The sequence below is a fragment of the Spea bombifrons genome, chromosome 4 (genome assembly GCF_027358695.1).
Source record: "Spea bombifrons isolate aSpeBom1 chromosome 4, aSpeBom1.2.pri, whole genome shotgun sequence".
Classification (NCBI taxonomy): domain Eukaryota; kingdom Metazoa; phylum Chordata; class Amphibia; order Anura; family Pelobatidae; genus Spea; species Spea bombifrons.
The window spans coordinates 2,960,768-2,983,024 of NC_071090.1; the positions used below are offsets into that span (position 1 = coordinate 2,960,768).

General features: G+C 46.8%; 1 protein-coding gene across 13 annotated transcripts in view; it reads left to right on the top strand.

Moving 5' to 3' along the window:
- DGKI (diacylglycerol kinase iota) overlaps positions 1 to 22,257 on the top strand; it is an 80,161-nt gene that overhangs the window by 13,267 nt on the left and 44,637 nt on the right. For 9 of the 13 annotated variants that reach the window (XM_053465270.1, XM_053465278.1, XM_053465274.1 and 6 more), the window contains exon 1: positions 20,410 to 20,944. The exons of 3 other annotated variants lie outside the window; for them this stretch is intronic. In XM_053465270.1, coding sequence (XP_053321245.1) covers positions 20,508 to 20,944 — 437 coding nt within the window. In that variant the 5' untranslated portion in view covers positions 20,410 to 20,507. Of the gene's footprint in view, positions 1 to 9,698; positions 9,839 to 20,409; positions 20,945 to 22,257 lie in introns of those variants that run through there. One more of the 13 variants, XM_053465281.1, reaches the window with a different exon arrangement.

Consider the following 22,257-nt stretch of genomic DNA (forward strand, 5'->3'; position numbering starts at 1 on the left):
CCATTGCCCCCTTTAATGGGGGTGTGTCCCGCAATGTCAGCAAGAACGCCAACTGGCATCGGGACCGCCCACCAACATCAGCGAGGAAAGAGGGACTTCAGGGGAGGAAAGAGATGCATCAGGGGAGGAGAGAGGGACATCAGGGGAGGAAAGAGGGGCATCAGGGATTTTGGGCTCTAAGAGGGACAGGCAAGGGACATTTGGGAGATTAAGCAGCAAACCACAGAAACCGTCTGCATGTCCTCTTTAGATTAACTATTTCCTGACAAATTAGAAATCAATATGAGACTGAAGCCCAGACCGGCCCTACGCAGAATATCTTTTCTCCTGGATGCAGATCGCTTCGTGGTTAAGAGGATACGGATTCCGCTAATAGGATCTCGTTAATGGGATGCTGGATATTGTATCCCATCAGCGCCTGCCCCCAGCACGCAATTAACCCCTTCCTTTAAATGGCGTGCCTCGTGTTTTCATTTATTTGATTGACGTGAAACCCGTTACAAGAACAAACCCGACTTATCTCGGCCTGTATTTTTTCCGGATATCTTATTTAAAAGGAAAATGTGTGTGTTTAAATGTCTCGGTTACATAAAAGGCCAATCAATAAATCACATAAAAAGTCAAATCGCATAAAAAGTCACAGGAAAGCCCCACCCTAGCCACGCCTCTAACCACACCCTCCAAAGTCAAACGTCGATGCATGCGAGGGCATTTAAACACGCATGGGATAGACATACGGCTCCTGAATCTAAGACGAGACCAACGACCGATTGAGGTTTGAGTCGTTACAGCAGGAGAAACGGGTGCCTAGACGGGGGCCGAATGGGGACGATGTTTCTATGGTGGTAAAAGAATATCGGTTTTGAAATAGATCTGCTGAGAAGGATAGAGAGATATAGGATTGCAGATTTTAGGTGACGAAAATCCCCAAGCCGGCCAATCGCAGCAGCAAAGAGGCTTAGAGGAATAGCAATGCAAATATTAAACACAGCCCCGGAATAAAGCCGGTAAATCCAGCCGCCGCGAACTCTTATCTACCCCCCCCACACACCGAGAAGCCACGGGAGGCTCCTCACGGCACAGCTCATGCGCCAACTGCTCCCAGCACCATCTCACCTCTAATTAGGGCAGACAGGAGCCTAAATTTGATCACGACCCCCCCTTTAACCCTCTCACCGCCATGGACTTGCGGGGCTGTGGGGGGGGGGGGTCAGCGCGACCCACGTGCCAGAATACTTAGCAGGCACAGAGGATAAAGATTAGCGTTGCCATAGCAACGGGTTCGTGGCGTGAGCTAAGTTACGATGGGATTCGGCATGAGAATTCTGGGAGCGTCCGCGGCCGCTTGCCTGGGTACGTGTCAGGTAACTGCGGCACGTAGGCGAGCGTGTGTGCCGGGATTACCCGTGCGTACGCGGGGCCCCTTATATATATGTATATAAAATGAAATGGGGCACCCAGCCTTGGGGGGGAGAAGAGAGCGCGGGGACGGGAGAGAGACGTTTAAATACATAAAGGGATTTAACAAAGTACAGGAGGGAATTTTATTTCAAAGAAGCAGAAATGTCATTCTAATCAAACACTAGAGGGTCCAAGACTTAGATGGAATGTAAGAGAGGGTGGGAGGTAAGTGGAACATGTGTGTTAGTCTGTCTGGTTGTGTTAGCGTGAGTGTGTGTGGATGGGTGTATTAGTGCGAGTGTCTGGTTGTGTTAGCGTAAGTGTGTGTGCGAGTGACTGGTTGTGTTAGCGTGAGTGTGCGAGTGACTGTTGTGTTAGCGTGAGTGTGTGTGCGAGTGACTTGTTGTGTTAGTGTAAATGCCCCTCCTGAGATCTGCCCCAGTGAGATACCACGTGGCTTCTGAATCTAAGACGAGACCAACGACTGATTAAGGTTCGAGTCTTTACAGCAGGAGAAACGGGCGACTAGACGGGGGCCGGATGGGGCCGATCTGCCAGCGGGTTCTGTGTTACTTTACAGGACAACAATCAAATTTTTACAACTTGAATACAACTCACAGTTTAGTAAATAACCCTTAACCTCCCCACCACACAATGTTACAATGCATCACCACCGTGTTAGAACATTAAGTACCCAGAAAATATATAAACAAGAATTTCCTTGTTATTATTTTAGTAACATTGATCAAAATATATAATTTCACACAATATTCACTTATAATCTGTAACAAAAATATATAAATAAATATATTTTGAAACACAAAGAACCGCTTTATGTAAAGAGCCAAGAATGAGGAGACTTTAATTCTTTTTTTGGGAACAGTTAGGGGTTTTGAGTGGAAGTGCTCTAAATTATTGAATGTTTTTGACACTGTTCCCTATCCCAGACTCATTAGAAATTACCAGATGAAATGCTCGGAGCTGTTAAAAACATGCGCGGTATCAGATAAACGGGGCTAAGTGCTTCTCTCGCGGCTCGCGCCGCACAGAGTGCGCCTGCATTATTTAAAAGGAATCGATTCAAATATGTTTACTTTTAAATGCAGTTTATATAAAAAAATCGTATAGGGTTCAGCTTCTTTTTTTCATACATATTGGATGTAGAGATGAGTGCACAGAGTATAAGCCAGTGGGCTGCGCATGTTGTTTGCTGCAAACTTTAGTAAAAAAAACAAAACAAGATTTTTGCATATTTTTATGGTTGGGCATTCCATCTGTTGCCATGGAAACCGTTTATGGTTAAAGGTAACGTTATGTTCCGTAGGGATCGAATCTGGTGATGATGTCATTTGGGCTACTTGAGTGCCTGGGCTACTAATGCACACAGGTGGGGTTAGCAACTTGAGAGGCGGGGTTAGCTGTGGAATGGGTGGGGCCAGTGCCTGATGAAGGTGGGGCTAGCCCCATTTATCATCAAATTGTATGGGAGTGGGAGGAGAAATGGGTGGGGCATGGGCAGGGCTAAACAACTCTGCCAGAAACAGACCAGAGTGACCCAGAGACCCCGGGAAGCAGTGCTTCATCCAGAGAGGTTATGACTCAAGACCATGATGTCATACAATGCTGACTCAATGTCACTACAAGAAAAACATTCATCACAACAGCCAAGACAACACTTTTACAGAGACACTCAAGGCCGTCATGCAGCCCCACCAAAGCAGAATGTGTATGAAAATAATGGAACCCCAAGTTCTTTTAGGAGAAGCTGCAGCTCCAAAGGTGTTCTAGGTAACCCCTCAAAGCATTTTCAAGGGGGGAATAAAATGTTAATTTAAAGGGACGCACGGCAATCCTACGCATTAAGATTAAGAATATAATCGCTGGAGTGCCCCTTTATTAATTAGTGCATTAATAATTAGCAGGGGGGAGAAGACTGTCAGAAAGAAGTAGGAAAAGGCATATAAAAGTACGTTCAATTGTTAAAGCGTCTAAAACCTTTTATGGGGAACGTCACATTTACAGATAAACCAAAGATTTGGAGGGTTTTTAAAGGTTAAATATCGGTGTGTCCCGGGTCTGGGAAGAAATATCTTTTAACCTTTTTGGGAACCTGAGACAAGGTGGGGGGGGGGTGATGTTCTTCAAAACGGTTAAATAGGATGACTTTTTCATGCATATTTTTGTCTGTTTGGTCACGTGACCGCAGGCATAACCGGTTTTCCAGGTTTCCTTCTATAAATAGGCGCGCGTCGCGTTTTATATCACTTACGTTCTATATATATATAGCCGCGCATGTATTTAGACGGCAATCTCCAGGTCCCAGGCTTTCTAGCGTCTCTGTTATTACGCTTTATTATGTTTATTGCCAGAATAAGATCATTTGGGTTTATTACGGATCCGTCTGCTATCCCCCCCCCCCGGATCTAATCTCCGCTCTTAAGAAATAAGCCGCAGCGTCCGTGCCGATGACGGTAATGGCATTTGTATGATTCTGTGTTTGCGCTCCGTGGGTTTAAGTGGCTGTAAATATTCCCAGCGCCCACCCCAAGGCCCCGCTGGGCGCAGGATCTGTTTCCCCAGTGATCCCGCGGCTTTCTTCAACCCCCCCCCGACCCTCACGCTCCTTCTCCTGGATCCTACGCTTGTAAACTAACCGTGGGGCAAAGAATGTGCCAGCTTCCCATTTCATTAGATTGGGGGGGGGGAGTAACCGTGGGCAGTCTATGGGGGGGGTATGTCCTACATTTGTATATTTTAATAATTGTAGCAGCGTTTGAGATCCTGTACAAAAGAACACAGAAAGTCCTCGTCTTACATCGGCTCCCTCTTAGACCTGATCTCAAGGGACATCGCGGCAGACTGAAGCTTCCATTATATCGCCGCCTTATTATTATGAAACTTGACCACTAAATGTAACTCCGCTCCGTGCTTTCATCCATTTAAGATAGCTTACGATGAGTTAAATATACATTTCCGCCGAGTTAAACGGACGGAATAATGTCCCTAACAGCCTCACCAAAAAAAAGCACATTAAAGGGCTTTATGACTTACCTTAGGGAGAAGCTGCAGCTGTCTGCTCCATTAATTCTCGCCACTGAGTGGTTGCTTCAAGCAACCAATCCGTGGTAGGAAAGGGCTTCTAATGAAATCAAGGAGGTCTCCATAGACCCCACCATCCGCAGCTTTCACCGAGCCAGTGCTGGAGCCGACTGGCAGCTAGCATTACATGCCACGAGACGTGCTCACCCTGCCCCCCCCCCGATTTACATACTGCCCGCTGGGTTACCACCCTAAGCAAAGTGCCCTTAATTTGAAGACCCCAAGCCAAACAAGCCCCCCATAATGAATATTCCGCTAGGAATTTCTGCAGATGAATAATACATTTTTTAGGGCCAGCTCAGCCCCTCTTACAGTAGAAAGCGGCCAGGCTTGGCTCTCATCAGAACCTTCCTGATTATATGAGAGATTTCATCCTCTCACCACCCTACTTTATTTAGTCAGCAAACCCCCTAAATGATCGGCGGGATGACAATGCGTTCAGGTTCCGCACCTCTTTTTTTTTCGATACGATACGGTCCGCATCTCAGGGATGTCCCTTCCGCAACAGCAGGTGGGGAGCGAGGGTCATCACCCTCAACCCTAATATGTTGCCCGCTGCCCGTGGACGGCCCTGGACACTTTGATCTCTTCCAACACATGGAAGAATAAAGCGAGTTAGCTCTCGGCACGAGTGGAGGCGCGCTGAATATAAAATGGATTGTTATTGTCATCGTCGATGCGTTGGCCGTGTCGCTTATTGGCGAGCCTCGCGGCGTCTGGGGATGGCCATTTTTTTTTCGTGACATCCCTGGGGTCGGAGCCAGCTGCTTCCGAGTACCGCAGGGCGCCTCAATCTGTTCCTTTTTTTTAATTATTTTTCGAGAGCCTTTCTCCAGCTCCAAAGGAAATAAAGGATTGGGATTGTTATCTTCCCCGTAACCTGGCAGGAAGGACGGAGGTGGGAAGCCATTTATCGCGCCCAGCCCTAAACGAACGCCGTTACTGGATTTCCGCCGCGAGGGCGGCTTGCCGGAAGGTTTTATGGAAGTGATATCGTTGCCTCTCCTCCTGAGACGCTTTAAGGGGAGGAAAAAAAAAGACAAAAAAGAACAGAGAACCTTCAAGTATCGTGATGGAGAAATCTACTTAAACATACCTATCCCGCGCCAACCGCTCTGCCCCCTCGCTCTCCATCCCATAAAGCTTTTCTTCTTCTTTTTTTTTCTCCGGTGCCGTTTGGGTTTCGCTGGGATAATTGCCCACTGAAAAAACCCTCGAGGCTAAAGAGATTTGGCTGTAATGATTTCTACGCAATGTTAAAAGTAGCACACAGAAAAAAAAATAGATTTGCCCAAATCTCCCGTTCCTTAAAAGCGACAGAATTAGCTGTATTGCAAAAAATTAACCCCATGAAGAAAAAAAAACCCAATGTACTCATCTCGGAAAACTTTGTCTCCGCCGTTGGGTTTTTGCGCACATATACGTCACCCGCCTCGATAGCTCGGGGCATTAAAAGCTGGCCGCATGTAATCATTTGGTAGTTAAAGAACAGCCTCCCAGCAGAAGTGGTAGAGGGTAATACAATGAGGGGATTAAACACGCATGGGATAGACATACGGCTCCTGAATCTAAGACGAGACCAACGACTGATTAAGGTTTGAGTCTTTACAGCAGGAGAAACGGGCGACTAGACGGGGGCCGGATGGGGCCGATCTGCCGTTAGATTCTATGTTTGTATGTAATCAGATGTGAAGAGCTGTGTGATACTCGGTATTAATGTATTTAGTGAACAGGAGTGTTTTAGATCCAAACTGTGCTGTTTGTTAAAATCAGCGATCGACAAAGGAACCTTCTGATGACAAAACATGGGCGCCATTCACCTGCTGCTGTATCTGGGGATCTGATAATACCCCAGGTGGCAGATGGGTCCCTCAGGGTATTAATCAGTAATGCTTTCAGGCAAGTGTTTTGGGTAAAACAGGACATTTTAACTTGCGATTTTATATTTATTGTAGAGGTCATACTACCCAACTATCCCGAAGCAAGAGAAAGCTGCACAAAAGCATGGTGGGAAAGAGAGGGGGCAGGAAGGCATGTAGATTCAGAGAGAGGGCTGGAGGCTTTGGTACGCATGGAGAGGGATGTGGGGTGGGGGGTGCAGAGAGACGGAGGGTATGGAGAAGGATGAGAGGGGATAGAAGACAGGTGGCAGGGGCAGAAGGGCATATAATTTAAGGGTAAGGAAGGTAAGAGAATGCTGGTGGAGGGAGGCAGGATGCAAAGGTATGGAAATACAAGGAGGCGTGCGGGAGAAAGGTACTGAGGTTCAGGGGAGGATAGTCGGGGCAGGAAGGCACGAATATGCAGGCAGAGGGGGGCAGAAAGGCACAAAGGGAGAGAGAGGAAGGGGGCTAGAAGGCATAAAGATACAGGTGAGGAGTTAAGGGCAGGAAGGCACAGTGACGGAGGGGGGGTGGAGGGGCAGGAAGGCACAGTGACGGAGGGGGGTGGATGGGCAGGAAGGCACAGTGACGGAGGGGGGTGGAGGGGCAGGAAGGCACAGTGATGGAGGGGCAGGAAGGCACAGTGATAGAGGGGGTGGAGGGGCAGGAAGGCACAGTGATGGAACGGGGTGGAGGGGCAGGAAGGCACAGTGACGGAGGGGGTGGAGGGGCAGGAAGGCACAGTGACGGAGAGGGTGGAGGGGCAGGAAGGCACAGTGATAGAGGGGGTGGAGGGGCAGGAAGGCACAGTGACAGAGGGGGGTGGAGGGGCAGGAAGGCACAATGATAGAGGGGGTGGAGGGGCAGGAAGGCACAGTGACGGAGGGGGGTGGAGGGGCAGGAAGGCACAGTGATGGAGGGACAGGAAGGCACAGTGACGGGGGCTTGGAGGGGCAGGAAGGCACAGTGACGGAGGGGGTGGAGGGGCAGGAAGGCACAGTGATGGAGGGACAGGAAGGCACAGTGACGGGGGGGTGGAGGGGCAGGAAGGCACAGTGACGGAGGGGGGTGGAGGGGCAGGAAGGCACAGTGACGGAGGGGGGGTGAAGGGGCAGGACTGGGATCACCTTGTTTCTTTGCTTCATCAAACACTGGCAAACACCGGCAGTGTAACGGCTATTTATAGCCACAGGAGCTTGTAATGCTTTTCTTAGTATCGCTTGGCCGCTCTATCAATTATCCATGATGCTAATACCGCTGAAAGGAATAGCATGTCAACCGGGGGCCCAGGGGACACGCTCCGACAGGGGAGGAAGGGGTTACAGACGGTTTGGGGGAAGAAACTAACAAATAAGGACAATAAAAATAGGAGATGGAGGGGGGGATATTGAGCTTAACTCTATCACCGCTCTGCTATCCTAGACATATAGAGGTTAAGTCCGAACAACATTTCAGGGTCTGTTGGTTGTTATGGCTACTGCCTTTTTTGCACCAGTTCTTTTTTATACACAACCCCCACTGTGGTCTAAATGGTCCATCTCTGAAGCTCTGTTAACCCTTTGTCAGCCCCCCTTCTTCACCACCTTTAACCACACATTTTAAAGCAAAGTGCCCACCTGTGTCCATGGTGATATGGGTGTGTCCTCACTGTATAAGCCACACCCAGGGCTGTCCCAAAACACTGTGCTTTCCTGGGTTCAAGGATGGAAAGGGTGCCACCCCCACCAAAACCACGCCCACATCCATTATATTATATCATGATGGGTTAATAAATAACTAAAACTAAAATTAAATTTATCATAAGTGAGGAGGTCTTTTCTACATTTATATACACGAAGAGCAGGAGGGACGTTTAATTTAAAGGAGGAGAGCAGAATCTAACTCTAGAGGGTCAGAAGCTTCTATGGAATGGAAGAATATTTTACTTTACCGAGGGGGTGCTAGATAAGTGGGACAGCCACCCAGCAGAAGTGGTACAGCGAGGGTATTAAACATGCATGGGATAGACATACGGCTCCTGAATCTAAGACGAGACCAACGACTGATTAAGGTTTGCAGCACGACTAGATGGGGCCGAATGGGGCCGATCTGCCGGGAGATTTAAGGTTTCCGTGTGGGTTCGATCTCCCGTAACCATTGGTTTTGGAATCGGAAGCTGAGATTATTGTATTTATTGAATCGATTCATCGAGCTCCCGACTGCTCATTTGCTTCCTTTCTGTGTTTATTTGCATATTAAAGGTAATAATTTGCCTTTATATCATCTGACGGTTGCCGGCGGCAGAGCAGGTTTATATATCTGACGGGAAAACGCGCTTAAAAGATTTTTGTAATGGGGTTTACTGGAATCGATGCTACTTTAATTACTATTATTGTTATTATTATTACTATTATTATTATTATTATTATTACTATTATTATTATTTATATAGTCCAAGCCCCGGAGTGGCCATCTGGTCCACCAGGAGTCCCTGTTTTCCCGTATTATTACGTAAGAAAGTAAGGTTCTAAAAGCATTGTGGGAGTATTGTTTGCTTTACAGAGAAAGCTCTTTATTTACTGTGTTTTTAAGTAATAATTAAACAACTTTTTTTTTATCATTTATTGATTTCAAGTAGCACCACCATATTCTGCAGCGCTGTACAACATGCTTGTGAGCTCGTGGCTGTACCCACTACAGCTGAGGCTTTGCCTAATTTTCCCAATTCTCTAGAGGTTTAGGGTTGGATGCCCCTGTGCTGACACAAATCCCGATCATCTTTAATCACCCCCAGAGAAAAAAAACCACTGCCTTTAATAAATTAACTTACGCTGTCCTTAAAGAGAGCGCCTTTAATCAACATGAAAGCACAGATCAATACAAATTGATTTGCAAAAGCATATGCATTTTTAAGTGGAAGAGCTTAAATGTAGGGAAGTTTTACTTTACTGAGAGGGTGGTTGATAAGTGGAACTGCCTCCCAGCAGAAGTGGTAGAGGGTAATACAGTGAGGGGATTAAACATGCATGGGATAGACATACGGCTCCTGAATCTAAGACGAGACCAACGACTGATTAAGGTTTGAGTCTTTACAGCAGGAGAAACGGGCGACTAGACGGGGGCCGGATGGGGCCGATCTGCCGGCAGGTTCTGTGTTTCTGTGTTCAAGCCTTTCTCCTGCTTTCTCCTCTGATCAGCTGTCACTGGACGCTCTTCCATAATAGTTTCGGCACTGCTGCCATCGCTCAGGCTCCTTTGTGTCGGGGGGAGCGAGTAAACTGATTCATAAACTTGTCTGCCAAGAAAGCACTTTAAATAAGGCTTGTCTCCCGCTCCTAACCCGGGGGGATGCTGGCCGATTTTTGGGAGTTTGATTCCGTTGAGAAAAGAATGGAACCCGGTTCCAGGAAGGACTGGAGGGAGAAGCCGTTAAAGTGGAGTAAGAGTTTTTCGGGGAGAGAATCCTGGACTGATTGGTAAGTAAACGACCTCCTTTCCTTTCAGACCTTTAAATAAAACATTTCCCAGGGAGACCCTGTATACGCTACCACTCAGAAGTTTGGGGTCACTCAGCTGTGTTCATGGGTAACAAGGAAATTTCTGGCCATTGGGACACAGAAGTGATGGGAGTGATAAAGGGCCACTGGAACACAGGAGTGATGGGAGTGATAAAGGGCCACTGGAACACAGGAGTGATGGGAGTGATAAAGGGCCATTGGAACACAGGAGTGATGGGAGTGATAAAGGGCCATTGGAACCCAGGAGTGATGGGAGTGATAAAGGGCCGTTGGAACACAGGAGTGATGGGAGTGATAAAGGGACATTGGGACACAGGAGTGATGGGAGTGATAAAGGGACATTGGAACACAGGAGTGATGGGAGTGATAAAGGGCCTCTGTACGCCTATGAAGAGATTCAGTTAAAAAATAGCCATTTCCAGCTGCAATAGTCATTTATGACATTAACCCCGTGTGTGCTGGATTTCTGATCCATTTCATGTTTTTTTAATAGGGAAAAATGTGCTTTTCTTTTAAAAGGTGACCCCAAACTTTTGAACGGCAGTGTGTATGTACTAATTACGGTCTCAGAAGAAAAAGACCCAGTGGATCTAACTGAATGCTGGCAACTCTCTGTAACCCATGAAGTGTAGGCATTGTAAGACTTCTAGCACTGTAAGGGTTAACCACACCAGGCTTATATAACAAGGATTTCTAACGGAAATGAGACAGCGGCCTAAGTACATTGGCTGGCTGAGAGTGATGGGAGTGGAAACCTGCAGATTAAGCAGATGCTTAGGGACCCCATTGGTCTAAGGACCCCTGCTAACTATATTTAGAACAGATTTCTGGTGAATAAGTATTGCTTTTTTGTTTAGTGCTCTAAAAACCTACATCCGCCCTCGGAGGCAATAACTGGATGGTGGTTGTGTTTGCCAAGGACCTTCATGCCAGTTTTCCTCTAATTCCTCCCCATTTGATACAGGAACATTGCTTGTCCCATCAATGTATACAGGCTTGTTACAATGTGTCGCTCGAAGCTGATACATGCTATACAGCCCGGGGGGTATAAGAGTACGGCCATGACTGTCTCTGCCCCCCGTGCGGCCAGCTTCGCAGAAACATGCCCCCCCCCAGCTCCGTGCCGCTATCCCCATCCTGCACCTGTCACTATTCATGACCCTCGAGAATGACGAGAATGTCACAGCTGCCGGAAACGGGCCGACCGCAGGGACAGCTGAGCTTCCCGTTAGTGTGATGTCACCACTTTGAAGCCAGATTAGACCCCGTCAGTCACTGTCTGCCCTCTCTGGCGCTCGCCCCTCGGGTAGCTTCGGCCTTGTGTGCCAATAACAAGTCAGACATAAAAACATGATCTCATTATGGATCTATATACCGTGTTTCCCCGAAAGTAAGACAGTGTCTTACTTTCTTTTTATCCCTAAAAGCCCCACTATGTCTTACTTTCGGGGTATGTCTTATATTGGGAAAAAATTGTCCATATATACCAATCCACACGCATACCAATCCACACATATACACCAAACCACACACATATACACCAAACCACACATATACACCAAACCACACACATATACCAATCCACACATATATACTAATCCACACATATACCAAACCACACATATATACCAAACCACACATATATACCAAACCACACATATATACTAATCCACACATATATACCAATCCACTCTCACTGTCACTCTATGCTTTCCTACCTTTCCTCTTTCAGTTTCTTTGCCGCCTCTTCGCTCTTCTTCTTAGTTCTTCTGTCTTCTCTTCTTCCGGGTCAGAGGGCACGGAGACCGGTGGGCGCGGCTTCAGTGCTGTGCGCCGGGATCTGGCAGCAAACCCCGGCGCACAGCAGCTGTTGCCTTGGGGATCACAAGGGAGCGGTATCGGAGGTCTGTTAAAGACCTCCGATACTGCTCCCTTGCGAGCCTGCTCCTCCAGCGGCGGACATTACTGTCCGTCTCTGGAGGGGCGGCAGGGGCGTCGGACCGCGCTGCGGCGGACCCCGCGACGGCAGTGGCGTCGGACCGCGCTGCGGCGGACCCCGCGGCGGCGCCCCCTGGAGTGTGGCGCCCTGTGCGGTCGCACAGGTCGCACACCCCAAAGGCCGGCCCTGGTCCTGATGGACCACGGAAAACATTATTGCTGCTCCAGCAAATCCCCCGTGTTTCCCCGAAAGTAAGACATATGTCTTACTTTCGGGGTACGGCTTATATTAGCCGACCCCTCTGAAACTCCCGATACGTCTTACAATCGGGGGTGTCTTACTATCGGGGAAACACGGTATGTATTGAGCTATCATCTGTCTAATCCATACCTCCCAACTTCTATACCCCCCCCCCAGGAATCAGAGCCCGGCAGGTAGAGCGTCACTCAAGCTGGCGGCTTTACCGCACACGTGCCCAGTATACATTCCCTGGGTCTGGGAATTAAATTGGGACAGCGGGATAGCGTGGCAAAATCAGGACAGTTGGGAGGCTAATCAATAGACCCCTGATGACTGTTACGATACAGATGGGGAGCGAAAGGTTAGCCACCATCCAGATGGCATTTTTGAGTAACCTCAGTGCCTGAAACTAGTCTTTCTGCCATGTTAGACCAGGATTAACCACAAAAAGTGATTTCTAGGCAAATTTCTAAATATGTTTATGGAAAGAGCTTGTTCAAGAAAAAAAGGGCTCCTCGGGGGCGTTGATTTAGCCGTTTTTGTGGATTAGTTCCGCGTGGGTGTGGCAGCCCACTGAGCAGCCTGCTACGGTGCATTAAACTCCACATTCTGAATGGTTTTTCTGTTTAGATGCTTTTGTGACACCTGAACTGCAATTGTTTGGGATACTAAAAATGTATCAATTTTATTTTTTTTTGCTCTTTTTAGCTTAGATCTCGCACCTCCTCTTATCTCTCTCTACAGGTGTTTTCAGAACACATCCATGAGAAGCTTAGAATATTAACACTTTCATAGCCCATCACAGACATTTTATAATATCGACTGGCAACTTAATGGCTCTAATAAGTCACCCGTATTCAAGCAGGGATTCCAGCTGTGATTTAGCAGTGAGAAAAGTACAGAAGAAGCTGGGGGGCTTAGTCGGGATAGAAGAGGCTGGGGGGCTTAGTCGGGGCAGGAAAGGCTGGGGGGCTTAGTCGGGGCAGGAAAGGCTGGAGGACTTGGTTGGGGCAGAAGAGGCTGGGGGGCTTGGTCGGGGCAGAAGAGGCTGGGCGGCTTGGTCGAGGCAGAAGAGGCTAGGGGGCTTGGTCGAGGCAGAAGAGGCTGGGGGGCTTGGGGCTTGGTCAGGGCACAGTACATTGTTGCCTCGCAGGGACATTCGGAATTGACATGCTCGCCAGTGGTAGATATAGAGTGAGATGATACTCAATAAGGGAACACTGTGTATTGTGGAGTATTTGGCAAGGGAGATGGAAAAGTTGCCCTCAGTAGTTGTGCTATGCGAGCTGCGGGTGTGTGTCTTAACAGTAATGACAAAGAGACTGAGAAGGTTTGTAAACAATCAATACAGGTGAATAAATCTCAAATACAATATCTAATAATAATATGTATAGTATTATCGGGTCTTCTGTTTGCGTTGTCATTTTCCGGGGGGGGGGGGGGTTCTTGTTATGGGTTTCCAGTCGCCAGGGACTAAAACCAGATTTTTCCTCCCCAGGAAAGGCGCTTGTGGACCATAAGGAGAGCTTTTTCTTCTCTAATTAAATCTACTTATTCTGGAACTAAAATTCCATATTTAAATACCCAGGCTTATTGCCCCTTAGTGCCCCTGCATTAGTCCCCTTGGGCCTTGATTCCTTGCCCTTATAACCTAACAACTTTCTGGCAATTAAAGGGTTATCAGCCCCCCATCCCAGTGTGTTCAACGAGGGGGCCTGTCCATTCCCGGCACACGGAGCCTAGCATGTAATTTCAATTCAGACCTTTTTTTTTTTTGTACGAATTCCGGCACCCGATTATTAATGTCATCCACGTTAAAGGAGATAGACCCTGTTTCCATGGAAACGCTGCAAAATGGGCGAAATGGGGATAAAAGTGTATGTACTTGCCATTCCTCTTCCTGCTTTTAGCAGTTAACTTTCTTTTGAGGTTTGTGATCCTCGTACGTCGCAGCAGACTTCAAAATAACCATTTAAAAGCCGGCACCCAAACAGCATTAACACCCATTAATAACCTTTCAGCATAAGTGACCTATGACTGGCTACCCAGAAGGGAAAGAGTTAATTTATATATATGTATATATATATGTATGTATAAATATAACTTGAATTGTCAAAAACCCTCTAGAACTTTGAGATCATCACAGAGGACAGGACATGGCCGGGAGCTCGGCTCGCCACAATCACAGAGGTAGCTCGAAGCATCTGTTTAGACCAAAAAAAGATGACGCGTTCCGCGGTCTCACCCTGAAGACCCAACGAAGGCTTCGGCGCTGGGTCTAGCTGCGGTTTGTGAGCCTGTGATTGGACGAGCAGCGACATGAGGACAGCCGCTTTACCCATCAGCCAAAATACATGGTTTCATAGGATGGGGTTTCTTGGCTTCTACCTCCAGACTGGGTGTTTCGGTGGCAATATTATTAATAATAATAATAATAATAAAAAATATAATAATACTAACAATAATAATAATCACAATTATAACAATAATGTTACCAACAACAATAATAATAATAATAATAATATGTATGGACTGTCCCAATGTAAAATCAGTGGGGGTCGGTCTAGTTTCCACCCTGTGTTTCCCTAGCCGACGGTCAGGTAGGTGAGTGTCGGCAGCTGGGATTGGGGTTGGCGTGCGATGTGTCTTTTATAGCGTAGGGTCCCTTTACTTATAAGATGGAGTTTTATGGCGGATCGGCCCCATTCGGCCCCCATCTAGTCGCCCGTTTCTCCTGCTGTAAAGACTCAAACCTTAATCGGTCGTTGGTCTCGTCTTAGATTCAGGAGCCGAATGTCTATCCCATGCATGTTTAATACCCTCACTGTATTATGCTTTACCACTTCTACTGGGAAGCTGTTCTACTAATCCACAACCCTCTCTGTTAGTAAAAAACATCTTTACATAAATACACTGTACTTTGTTAAATCCCTTTATATATTTAACTGTTTCTATCCCACTAATGAATGTATCGGGTCAGTTATACATATAAAGAGGCCTTTGTAGTTTGTTCGGTGTGGCGGGGCAGCTTCTCGCTCCGCTGGCAATGTTTACATTTCCGTTACTTGTAATGATTCTGTGAGCACAGCGCGCCGTTGTGTCGGCCCTTATTCATGCTGCAGTCCCAGCCGCCGGACTCTCGGCCGCACCGCGTCTGATGCGTCACTCTCTGTTTCCATGTTTTTGAAATTATTTTAGTGCAACTGGCAGCCGAGGAATGGCAAAAACTGGAAATATTTATTTATTTATTTTTTATATGTTCTGGGTGTTCTGCTCTCCAGACCTATTTTCATGCAGAATGCCTGCTGGGGTGCATGCGAATAGGTGCGGACATTGCAGTTAGTAAATGGGATGCTTGTCTTATTTAACTCCTCCCCGCAGCGCCCTCTACTGGAAGCAGGAAGCATTCGTCAGTACACTTTTTGCACATGCTCAGTAAAAATCCCATTCTAGTCAATGGGAGCTAAGTTCCTTTTGATATGAATGGGAAAAGCATCTGCCAATCACATGTATTCTATCTGAACACTGATGCTTTGCTAGCATACATAGCCTCTGCTCCAGTAACTTCAATAGGATGGCTGCTGAGCATGTACAGGAAGTGTACATATGAACACTTCCTGGGGTCAGTAGAGACGGCCGGGGGGAGGAGTTAAATGGGACATAAAAAAAATACAAGCTTTGGGTTTTTGGGGATGGCCAAAGGTCATTTTACTGGGTTCTCTGCCTACTTTCATTGAGAGGTGTAGTTCCATCAGGCAAAAGGACGGGAGGAGGGGAATAGAGAGTTTGGGGGCTTCTTTTAAGTGTTCAGCTAAACAAAATTAAAGGATTTGTTCGGGGCTTTCCAGCCCCCCAAATAATATATCCACGCACCGACACATAAATTACGGCTAAAGTATACGGACCAATCAGAGCAGCGATGAAAAGCTCTTCTTGAAGGATCTAAACAAAAAAAAAACTTAAATTATGTTGCCCAGAGAGGCAAATAACGTGGCCGGGATTCCACGCGCCACAAAGCCATTGACTTCATTTGCCAAAAATGTGGAGGAATATTGGTAATCTCGCAGAAAAAACCCAGATCGCCGATGACCTATGAGATGGATTACAAGTATTTAGGTCATTCCTTCTTCTGTTACCTCGATGATGTCAGCGGCAGGTAGTGAGCCGTGAACGGGTGACACGGATACTTTGTATCACTGCCTCAAGGAGCTATTATTTCTACAAACTGTAGCAATTTACACGATGAACCCCCCGGGGTGTAAATCATGAACGTACCTGGGGGGTCTCTGAATGATCTGACCCCCAAACTCTTCCAAGCGTTAATAATTGAATAGCCCATCGTGAAGATTCTATCGCAGGGACTCGCTAATGGCGGCAACCAAATGTTTCTAATAACGAATGAATGAAATTTGCTGGGAATGAGATGAATTCTTGCTCTGTTTTGTGCAATTATCGGTCATTATTATCTTAGCAGCAGCCCGGGAATCTGAATGTGTATGCCTTTAATGCTATTTGGGCTGTGCCCCCCTTTCTGTATGTATATATATAGTTATATATATATATAAATAGGCTCAGGAATTTAACCCCCGGAGGGCTATGTCTGGAGGTTTAAAAATAAAGCTCTATTAATAATGAGTTATTTCGCCCCGACTGCTCAGCTTACAGGCATTCTGTCCTCGGCACTGAAAGGGTGAATGAAGCGATGCAGCTGATGGCTGAAGTTTAGCAGATGTATGAGATGCGAGGAGTCTGGTAATGATTATCTACCCGGCACGCGGCACAGAAGGCCGCACCAGCTGGTGGCGATGTGGACAGGGGAAGGCTGGCACCTTCTGGCCCGGAGGGGGTGTTAAAGTGAAATGGCCCCCTTAGCCCCCACTCACTTACACATAACTCACGTTAACACACGCTTTCACGCACACTAACATATACATCCACTCTCCCACTAACACTAGCACACACACACACACATATATTTACACAATTCAGCCGCAATTCAATGACCGGGAAAGATCAGAAACGTGTGTGCAATATCTCTTAGCCCCATCCCCATAACTACCCACTGTCACGAGCCTCGGGACTTAAACCAGTAACCTTGTGAAAAGATGACTGTTTTACACACACACTTACATACTCTCCCTCTTACAAACACACAAGGACTCACTCTTCCTCTTACACACACATACACACTCTCCCTCTTACACTCACTCTGCCTCTCTCGCACACACACATACACACTCACTCTCCCTCTCTCGCACACACACATACACACTCACTCTCCCTCTCTCGCACACACACATACACACTCACTCTCCATCTTACAAACACATACACACCCACTCTCCCTTACACACTCGCTCCCCCGCCCTCACACACATACACACTCACTCTCCTTCTTACACACACACTCACTCCACCTCTCTTACACACATACACACTCCACCTCGCTTACACACACACACACATACATACACACTCTCTCTCTCTTTTACACACACATACACACTCATGTTAGCTCACACTTACTCACAAACTTGTATCCAATCATCACGCCCTCAGCTTTACCAGAGCCTTTTTTCTAGCCGCTCGCACACACTATGCAGCCACACTATTACCCCGCCGCTTTCCCAATCCAAGCCGGGCCAGGCCTTTTGGAAGAATTTTGGACCGGCTGGTCGGCCCGTCCCTGGATGTGCTCAGGTGTCTCCAAATTATTCCACTGCTGCTAGAATATCTCTAATTTATACAGAGGAAGGAAAACAAAGTATTTTTTATTTATCAGTTCCGTGTGATATATATATATCTATCTCTCTCTCTCTCTCTATATATATATATCTGTATATATACGGTATATATATCTGTATGTGTATATAGAGTTCCTTGAAAACGAGTTTCTGCTCCAGTATTCTTGTACTTCTACACATCAGGACGCTCATCTTGATTGCCTAATCCGCTTGTGCCGCGCACGTTTTATATTAGAAAAAAAACCCACGAAACATAAATTGGGTTTTGTTCAAAAACCATACTGAACGTCGCAACGGATTTTGAGGAAACGGCAAAGATATTTCATAAAAGCAGAACTGCTGGCGTCCTCACGTCGAGATCGTAGGATAAAAACAAACTTCTTCTTATCAGCTTCTTTAACCCATAAATTCCCGCCCCTCCAGAAACCGAAGCGTTTTTTCGCGATATGCGGTCCGTTTCTAGACCCCGTTGGATACCAGAATCCTCTTTCTCCAGCGAGAAAACAAACAAACAAAACGAAGCCTTCGGGAGCTCACATGTGCTGCGGCTAAAACCCTGAGAAAACTTCCGAGGGGTCACGGGGGGAGCAGAAACCACTCGGAGGAATAAAATCCACAGGAGGAACACGGTTTCCCATGCAGCCTCCTTCTTAAAGACTTTGTCCCAGGACTTAGCATTCTTGGTGAACTTCCAGCTACTCGAATAAAGACCCCCCCCCAACCCCACATCCTTTCAAACAGCACACGAAGAAGAACCGTGACGCCAAACTCTTCCACGGACTTCGGATTTCTGCTTGTATTCTCCTAAAAACCCCAAACTACCAACCAAGGCGCTTGGATTATGGAGTTTTTCTTTTTCTTTAACATGGCAGGTTCAGCGATAAGACTTCACTAATCTGTCGGTTGGGTTTCGTGGTTTCTCGTGGGTTGAAGAGGAAGGAACGGCTTCTGGATCCAGGCAGCAAAGCCATCTGTTACCCAAGGATTCCGGATCTCTTGGTTGAAGCCAACGTTCCGGGACCTGCTCGCTCGGCGTGACACTGGTTGACGGCGTCGTCGGAGTGTCCTGGGCTCTCCTGGTGTCTACTGGAAACCAGCTGCTGCTTTGAAACCTCTAACTGGGCTGTACTGGAAGCCTCACTGGTCAGGAACCTGGATACTTTTTAGCGACATTTTCTGGATACATTCGCTCTTCCTCTGATCTTGCAAAGTTCTCCTCTATCTTCTCAAACCAATTCCCTCCATTCCGAAACAATCATTATTTAGTATTATTCTTTATTCACAGATTTCACTCCGTGTATTTACCCCATATTGTGTATTAGGCACTAAAACCTAAATTTTTGCCATCTTTAACCCCTTTAAGTCTTTATTTTAACGTACAATCGAGGGTGGAGTTATTCTTAGTAAAACGTATAGCCCCCATGTAATATAAATCCTTATTTATTAATATTTTTTATCTCGAATGTTTCCGTTTCCCTGAGAATTAACATTCTTGACGAATAAGTGAAAGGAGGAAAATTCTGGGAAAAACCTGGACAAAAAAAAGGTGCATTTAAATAAAAAGCTAAGGGAGACGTAAAACATTTTGCATACCGATGGGATGTTGAGAATTTGGAGAAAAGTGAACGTTTTCTATCGTTCAGCGAAAGCAGGAAGTAATAGTCATTTTTGGCAAACAGTTCTCTGTTATTAGAGCGACTTTCGATAATTCGGAGCCCTGGTACAGTTAGGGTTAATCAATTTTGGGCTGCTGCCAAAAACCACCAACGGATTATCATTGTAACGCGTATAGAAAAAGCTACCGAATATTTCCTTCTAATCAGCTCAGTTTTCAGCTTTAAAAAACAAACAAAACAAGGGTAAAAACGGGACAGGAGCAAGAAGCACGAGAATCAGGAGGGAGTGGGGAGAGCAGACGCCAAGGAATGAGCAGAGGTGGAGGGCGGTTTAAGCAGGTTTCACTCTTCTCTTCTGCCTAATCTTCTAACGTTCCAATATTTTAATTGGCATAGAATACTGCGCGCCATTTAGCAGACAGTGGCAGTTTTTCCCACCTTATTTTCTCTACTTGGTAAACGCGTTTCACATTGAAAAAAATAAATAAATACGATGATATTTCACTCCTAAAGCCACGCGCAGGAGAGCTTATTGAGCAACTGGCGCATGTCTTTTCTGTCACTTCTTTGGGACCTTCGTATTTCATCCCTAGCTTTTACCCCCCCCCCGGGAGAAAAGCTACCCCTCTCTGCGCTGTGTAAACACGGGGTCAGCCAAGGATTTCCATATACTGTAGCAGAGGGTTAAAGCGTTAGCCGGAGTAATAACATTTCTCATTGACAAGGCCGGGATCTGTCTTCTTCACAGCCGGCTCTGTAAGGAACGGCTCGGCGTCCGCATGGTTTTAATCCCCAGTGACATTTTGTTTATTTGATCGGAGTTTACGTACTTTTTGGAACGCGGCCACCCCGACTACCAGTTATTTCGTACATTACTCAAAATGTAAAGACTCTTTCATCGGACGTTTCTTTCTGGTAGGAAACCCAAAGTGAACAGGTTTAGATTCTGGAGGCCAGAAGGGCTTGTAGGAACTTACTTATTCTTGGGACTTTGGGAAATGAAATGTGCTTTTTTTAGAAATCTTTAGGATTTAAAGGCAATCTGGAGGATTCCGGCGTGGATCCGGCGCAGGGGATTGTTGGCCACCATGGAGAACTTCTTCCAACGTCATTTTAGGAAATCGAGGCTCCCTAACGAAGATAGAAGACCGAGCCTGGCGGTATCAAAGGTCAGGCGCAAGTCAGGTGTCGGGGCGCCATCGCTGGGGTTACTGACGCAGCGTAGGGCGTCCACTCAGTTATGCCCAAACAAGAAAAAAGACGAGAAACGCAGGAAGTCCAGCACGGCTCCCGTTAAAGTAAACCCGCGTTTTGCCGTCCAGAGTATTAAGAGGCAGACGCTGCGGTGCGGAAAGGTTCACATCCTGGAAGATCTGCTCTGGGAGGTATGGATGGATTATAAGTTTCTAAACCGGGCCGGTCTGCCATCTTTCAACGCTGGTGGAGGCGACGGCTTTCGTTCCCGACGGGGGTCATCCAGCAGCTGCAGTTCGGGCAGCGAAATAGACACGTCCGGATTATCAAGGTGCGTAGAGCTCTGGTTGAGTAACCTGCGCGCGTTGGCATGCGTCCGTGCATTACTCGATGGGGCCGGCCCCTGACGTACATTCGGTACAAGCTGCAGTAATGTTAATGTTCCTGTTACACTGTATCCAGGAACTGATACTATGTACCATGCGCGGAAGGTTTGTGTATACAACACCGTTGATGGTGGTGCTACCTTTTGAGTACCGTGGTCCATGGGACCCGGACTGGTCGTCTGGCAAATGCTCGGTGGGCCATTGTCCTACAGAGCGCCATACAGACCCGATCTCTCCTGGCGCCGTAGCGTGTGGACACTGGCTGGATGTCCCCGGCCGCACACTGCCCGAGCTGGTGGCCGCTGACCTTAAAGTGCCAGGACAGCCTCGTCACCCCGAGTCCATGCCTAGTGGGACCTCAGAGGGCGATCTAGCGAGTAGATGTAAGCGAGTGTGCAAATGGTTGTGTTTACTAACCCAGGAGATTTTGATTTCTGACCCAATTAAACCCATCGGACGCTTTAGAAAACTAAATTCCCAAAATGTACCTAAAAGCACGGATTCTGTTTATCCCCCCCCCCAAACATCCGTCCGTATGTCTGCTTCTTCACAATCGTTAAACCTCGGATCCCACCAGAGGAAACCTCATGAGAAAACTGAGATGAGTCATTTCTGTTAATCCGGCTGTTTGAAGGAATGAGAAAAATGTGTATTTACAGATTCTCACTTGTGATGATGTCATCACTGAAATCTTATGTCAAAGGATTTGCTCGTTAAAAGTAAATCAAGTTCACGGAGGTTATTTATTTTATTTATTAGTTGACAATTTACTTAAAATAAAAAAATGGGGCTTTTGGGATCTCTCCGCTTAGCGGTTTAACTCCTTATGTTTCTGACACGTATCTACCAAGCTTAGCATGTTGTTGGCATGATGGAGTCTGCATAGAAAAACACACCAAGTGTTAATAGCTCTGGAGACAGAGAAACCTAGAACCTGCCGGCAGATCGGCCCCATTCGGCCCCCGTCTAGTCGCCAGTTTTTCCCGCTGTAAAGACTCAGACCTTAATCAGTCGTTGGTCTCGTCTTAGATTCAGGAGCCGTATGTCTATCCCATGCATGTTTAATACCCTCACTGTATTACCCTCTACCACCTCTGCTGGGAGCCTGTTCCACTTATCTTCCTCTCTGGCCAGAGATCTGTTATGTGGCAGAACCTCCTTCCCCTTCAATCCATAACTGTCCATTAGCATCACTTGAGATATTGAAATTGATATTTGTTGATATTTCTGCTAATACTTTTATCTTCTCATAGATATT